The following is a 6,379-nucleotide window of genomic DNA, read 5'->3' on the forward strand; positions in this document are numbered from 1 at the left end:
ACACTTGAACTTTTCTATATGTATAGCCACCTAATATACTCACCCCCTTACAAGAGTTCAAACATGTTACCACCTGCAACTGCGTAGGTACACACATTCGACGAGGTGGTCAATCGTGAACCCAAACTCGTCAAGAATATCAAAGGAAGGTACCCGATCGAAGTCAGTTATATCAGGGCGGCTGGACTGGCCAATCACGGTGTTAAAGGAATTGCGATGGGGCCGGCCTATCCCCAGCAGATGTACGAAGACGCCCAGAAGTGTGTGGACGATCCGAGTATGTCGCTTGAAATACTTCGTGCGATCAAGCCTTTCTGGGTTGTAAATGTGAAGCGTAGAGCGCAGCTGGCGTTGGTAGTTGGATAGTATGCGAATGTGCGTGTGTCGCGTATTATATACGGTTGGTTTGGCTGGTTGACAGCATAGTACATCATGTGGCATGGGCGCGCCCTTATGGATTTCGAATGAGGTGGACTTGATTGGGGGTTTGTCCTAGTTCAGTACAGGTATACAGACGCACTCCGCGATTACCGCGGAGCACAGACTTGCGTACGCCAGTCTGGTAGTAGAATTAGGGCTGGTATAGCAATCTGGATGATTAATTCTGAGTTCCAAGCGCACACGATTAATTCTGAGTTCCAAGCCCACACTTGTTTCTTGTTGTGTAGTGTACTGTACGTGTCTGAGTTCCAAGCCCGCACTTGTTTCTGTTGTGTAGTGTACTGTACGTGTCATGTTCACAGGGCTCAGTAGTCACGGATCTCTCGGGTTGTGAAGGTCAAACTATACACTCTGTGGCACAGCTTGTTGTAGCGAACCATAAGGATCCACAATACTTGTGTAGCGAACCATGTGGTAATGTGGACCACTGTGGGTCACTGTCACAATGGACTTATACGCTAGCTCGTGACTTTGAGTCCTCGTTTCGTATGCTCAGCCATATATTTCGGTCCCTTTTTTGGTGTGCAGGTCACACATTCCGGTACAACCACTGCATGTTGTACGAGCACACGCGCAACTACATATTTCCGGACGAGTTCACAAAGGTGTTCGAGTATTCTCTAGATGACACGGATTCAAACTACGGCTGGACCAATCGTAAGTGCTGAAATCACACACACGCCGGCCGATAGATACACACATACATCTTTGTAGTTGCACCATTCAATGCTTGTGAATTGATGATAAGACGGGCTTTTGGGGTGAGTTTAGAGCAGCCCCTTGTGATGGCATTAGGGTTTTGGTGCTCGACTATTGTGGACTTGGTATCCCTGCTTTATAGTTAGCAAGCAAGTAGCAAGTATGAATCTCATGGTCAGCCCACCTGTTTGATTGTTGTCACGGTGCAGAGGGGTTCATAGACATACTAGGGTGTCTCCTACTGGACCACATGTGCAGCGACGGTGAGAAGGTTGAGCTGGAATACTACGGCAACAACCGCGACGGGTTTATGATATCTATGGAGGAGGTGAGTTCAGTATGATTGACTTGTTTCCTGGGTTTGTGATATGTATGGAGGGGTGAGTTCAGTATGATTGACTTGTCTCCTGGGTTTGTGATATGTATGGAGGAGGTGAGTCAAGCATGATTGACTTGTTTCCTGGGTTTGTGATATGTATGGAGGGTGTGAGTTCGGTATGATTGACTTGTTTCCTGGGTTTGTGATATGTATGGAGGAGGTGAGTCAAGCATGATTAACTTGTTTCCTGGGTTTTTAAAAATAGCATGGTATCCGGAAAATTCTGTAAAACAAATTCGTCCATCAACGATTGCCCCCATTTATTTGCTACGTGCACGGCACTGTATATGAACATGACAAACTCTGTACGTCTCAGATACATTATATATACTTTCTATATGTCTCTTTCAATGTATGATACATTTTCATACGACAGTCTACTACATCTCGAGTACAAACACACGCAGTAAAGTGGTGCAATATTTTATAGATATACATACGATTGAACGTTAAAATTCGCCCTCGCATTGTACTCTTAGCACCATCGTTACATACCACTTTCGACACCGAACAGACCAGAACCGACACCCACGTATCACAGCTATATTAGTACGTAAGCGTAGTCAAACCCCAACTACACTGACAGAACCGAACCATATACAGGAACTGGACAATTATCTCAAGCACGAGTACTCGTATGAAGAAACCTTCGAGCATCATCTGCTGCCGTGGAACCAGAACAAATCGCTGGACAACGTCATTGCTGGAATTTTGAGCCGATTTTATCGCGAATTCGGATATGGGTTCATGCTGCGCTGGTTCAGGTGCATTCCTTTGCTCCAAAAAAGGTACAAATTCGTAGCAAACGGCCTTGTAAGGCTGCTCGTATAATTATCTTAGAGGTGCTGCTATGTTGGGTTTGTTTCTGCTAGGTGTTACTGTTGCCTCTGAGCGGGATATTTCACATTCAGTTTTCTATAGTCCCCAGTGCGAGGCACACCGCAAGACAAAGCACAACTATGAAAATCGGGTACCTTTTGGTCTGCATAGTAGTCAAGGTCCACTAATCGTCAGATACTGGTACAATAATCGTATCTTGGTCTACTATGTAGTCTCGCATCTCACAACCACATCACTGCCCACCTGTTGGTACACTCACACAGGTTACCTCCACGTTCGCTGAAGCCCTGCGACCGACAAAGCGGCATAGATAATTTCTACATCGCCGCGTCGTTTGGCGCGTGTTGCGATCAATACGACTATTTCTGTGGCTCGTTGCAATGGCCAGTGTCGGATGACGGCCGAGAGTTCTATGAGAAGCACAAATCCGACAATCTGTACGACAAATAAAGGTTTCGTACGACAGCTCATCGTCTGTAGCATCGAATAGTACATGCTGCTACAGTGGATTTAGTGTGCTGGAGTGTGTGCTCAGTCTTAAGTATGTGGCTCAGCCATAGCTTGTCGCATACTACCTAGGACGTATTATTTATTTAAACACCAAAGACCGTGGATAATTATAGATATAATACACCGGATATCCATCCAGTCGCGAATTATGGGGTCAGAGTTCCTGGGGTTGGGGTTGAGGGTTCTACGGGGAATAAAATGTATATTAGAGATGGCCCTCTAAAAACGATAGGTAGGCTATGTATTGGTCAATGCATCGAATGATACTTCGCCATGTCTCTTTCCTGTCCAGCAGATATATCAATAAAGAAATAGTGCACGTTTTATTCGTACTTCTTGCTACTTTCCGGCGAGTCCTCTATGGCTATTGACACAGACTAAACCAAATAGCACTTTGCCTGCCACGATCCGTCCACTGGACAGTTGGGGGTGTGGGGAATCAACATCGTTTGACCTGCTTGAACAAGCACCGCTCACACACCACAGCCTAACACATTGTGCCGAAAAAAAGTGCTACAGGGTCAGGTGTCTTATATCTTTATTTAACGGTTACCGTATCACTTTCGCATTTTGCGCAACCCAGTTGTCCAAGTGGGTTCGAACTAATCCCAAACGTCCCGGATTGTCTGGCAGCGTGTGAGATGCTATGGGAGGTGCCAGAGCCTGCAGTTGTGCTTGTACTGCTTTCCGAAGCACCGTATCTCCTACGCTGTTGTTACCTTTGCCCACAACGATGACGATCTTCTGCTTCGCGTTATGAGCACTCCTTGAATCACCTTGCTTTTGCAACTTCCTGAGTAGCCGACGGATAGCAGCTTGTGCCAAATACACTGAATGATTGTGCAGGTCTAGTTTGTTTGTTCTATTGAATACCGACCAATCCTTTTTAAATGCTGCGAATTTCAAAATCATCTCCTCATATAATGAATCAACTCGAGCGTATCCTCTGCTATGTGCTCCAAGTGCTTGGACAACGGTATTGTAGCTGACCTCATTCCGTTCAACCTTAATGTCAGCCATCTCGTCGAAAAGTGCGACAGCCTTCTGCCACTGACCACCCCTCTCACATGCGGTTATTGCCGTATTATACGTAAAGACATCCCGGCCAATACCTTTTATTTTCATCTCATCAAACAATTCTACAGCCTTGGCCCACTGACCACCGTTCGCGCATGCTGAGATTGTACTATTGTAGGTGACGATATTCCGTTCGAGTTCTTTCTTTTTCATCTCATCAAACAATTCTACAGCCTTGATCCACTGACCACCGTTCGCGCACGCTGAAATTGTACTACTGTAGGTGATGGTATTTCGTTCAATTCCTTTCTTTCCATCTCATCAAACAATTCTACAGCCTTGCCCCACTGACCACCGTTGGCGCATGCTGAGATTGTACTATTGTAAGTGATGGTATCCCGTTCGATACCTTTCGTGCCCATTTGATTGAAAATAGATATCGCCCTACCCCATTGCAACCCTTCTGCACAGGCCTTTAACGCGGCGTTGCACGTGACGGTGTTGTGCTCAAGACCTTTGCTTTCTAACTCCTCATACAATCTCATCGCAGCTTCCCATTGGCCAGAATTACTGAGCTCAGACATTAGCACCGAGTATGTCCACAAATTCGGTTCAACCCCCGCGACCGACATATCTTGAAACAAGGCCATAGCCTTTACCATGTTCCCTTCCTTTAGAAACATCTGCACCACAGTAGTGTAAGTGATCACAGTAGGAACAATACCATGCGTCTGCATCGCCTCGAATAATGAGTGTGCTTTTGTATAGTTTCTGCTTGCACTCAACGCATGAATGCAAGGATTGTAATGAAGTGCCGTTAATCTGCCACCTTTGGCACGCACATACTCTAATGTCCTTAAACACTTGTGCGGCTGTCTGCTTTGTTTGTAGATGTTGAGTGCTTTCAGCCCATCTTTCGTTTGTAACGTACCACTATCAAGGAGCACATCCACCACTCGGCCCGCTTCACCGTAATCTTTAGTGCCCTTGGCTGTCTGCAACAATTCTTTGACTGAGACTGTCGATCTTCGATATGTTTTCCTATTACCAGACTTCCTATTCTCATCTCTATGTGGTTTGCGACCGATATGAACAGGGTTGTTCCCATCGACTGTAGTTGTGTTGGCTCTGACGGTGCGTGTATGCTTGGCCAGGGTAAGTGCCTTCTCGCTATACTTCGCTCTTTTGCGGTTCACCATATCCGAGCGCACGATATCCTTCTGCGGTACGTTATAGTGCTTAGTAGCCATATGATCAGAAGTTGTGTGTGTACTGTCGACACTATTCTTTGGTCTGGGCTTAGCAGTGTGTGGACCATTGCCCGTCACATACCCTCTAAAGTCCCATGTTCCGAGTGGCTGATAACAATATGGTGTTCCCTCAATGTTCGGTTGATGCGCACGAGCGTGTCTGTTATAGTTTCCTTCCCACCCATGCACGCGTGTTAATTGTGGCCGTTGTGTGACCAAGTACATTGTCCTTGCGCACATAGTCGCAGTCTTGCATTTACGGACGAGGTTGGTCAGCTTACGGTTTGGGTTCACCATTTTGAAAGATGAAAGTTGTTTACAAAGGTGCCCGCCTTAGATACATATTTATTTATATACAGCTTATAAACATAGTATATACTCATATGTTTACCTTGAGAACGTATGTATTTATGTATCGACAATAGTTGTATTTATCAGTTAGTACTACATATATTTAGTAATACACCTTTTTTTAACGTGCTATGTGTTCTCAGGTCTCTTGGTGCTATGCATAGCCTCCTAAATTGAACATGCTATGATGGGTGTGTACACAGTTTATTAAATTTGGAAATATCGTAAATCCAAAATATACATAACTTCACAGGGGGCTCGGTGGGTAGGTGGGTGATGTTCAACAAACTCTTTTAATACACCGGGGATACTCGCGAATTTCTGGGTCAGAGTTCTGCTGCCGGGAATAGTATACCCGACATAGCCCGACAAGAATGCATAAGAATGTTCTTATGTATTGGATAATGTACTGATTTATATTCTCTTTATTGCCTCGTACAGATGTGATTCTCGTGCACAGTGATGGTGTAGCATGGTATGAAGTTTCTGGCGACGGCCAGATAGATACCCTTCTCCTTACGATTGTTGAATCTGAAGATTTATTGTATGTAAACTTAGAACAGAAGCATACTTGTTTATGTGCTTTTAATCTACATTGTACTTGAATGTTCTTCTACTCCACTACACTATATATCAATGCAGATGAAGAGAACAAAGAAGTTAGAGAACATTGTTGTGTGCAGAGAAATATAATATCTCAAGTCATGGTTCAGAAGAAACAATAACTTGCCTCAAACGAGGCGATCGCTTCAGACGCGTGCGGTATTAAGTACGTAGAATTAACTCTCGATCTCATTGCGCGCTTCTATTTACTGGTTAATATATTCTTACAGTATTTTATTATTTATATGGTTCTCAAGAGTAAAAGTTAGAGGTCTCGATAGTTTGTAGG

At 44.7% G+C, this 6,379-nt stretch overlaps 2 protein-coding genes across 2 annotated transcripts; one reads left to right on the forward strand and one right to left on the reverse strand.

The window, feature by feature from the left end:
- The first annotated feature begins 80 nt into the window (after positions 1-80).
- Positions 81-3,190, forward strand: SARC_12630 (hypothetical protein). The gene is made up of 5 exons (XM_014293257.1): positions 81-277; positions 970-1,098; positions 1,350-1,468; positions 2,123-2,307; positions 2,623-3,190. The coding sequence occupies exons 1-5, from the start codon at positions 217-219 to the stop codon at positions 2,807-2,809; spliced, it is 681 nt and encodes a 226-aa protein (XP_014148732.1). The 5' UTR covers positions 81-216; the 3' UTR covers positions 2,810-3,190.
- A 228-nt stretch (positions 3,191-3,418) lies between these two features.
- Positions 3,419-5,232, reverse strand: SARC_12632 (hypothetical protein; the record flags this gene model as incomplete). Its single annotated transcript, XM_014293258.1, has 2 exons — positions 4,162-5,232; positions 3,419-4,129 (listed from the first exon to the last, which is right to left on the reverse strand). Exons 1-2 carry the CDS (start codon positions 5,134-5,136, stop codon positions 3,419-3,421), a joined length of 1,686 nt encoding a protein of 561 aa, XP_014148733.1. The 5' UTR covers positions 5,137-5,232.
- Positions 5,233-6,379: the final 1,147 nt, after the last annotated feature.

This window comes from Sphaeroforma arctica (assembly GCF_001186125.1).
Source record: "Sphaeroforma arctica JP610 unplaced genomic scaffold supercont1.2454, whole genome shotgun sequence".
In the NCBI taxonomy this organism is placed as follows: domain Eukaryota; class Ichthyosporea; order Ichthyophonida; genus Sphaeroforma; species Sphaeroforma arctica.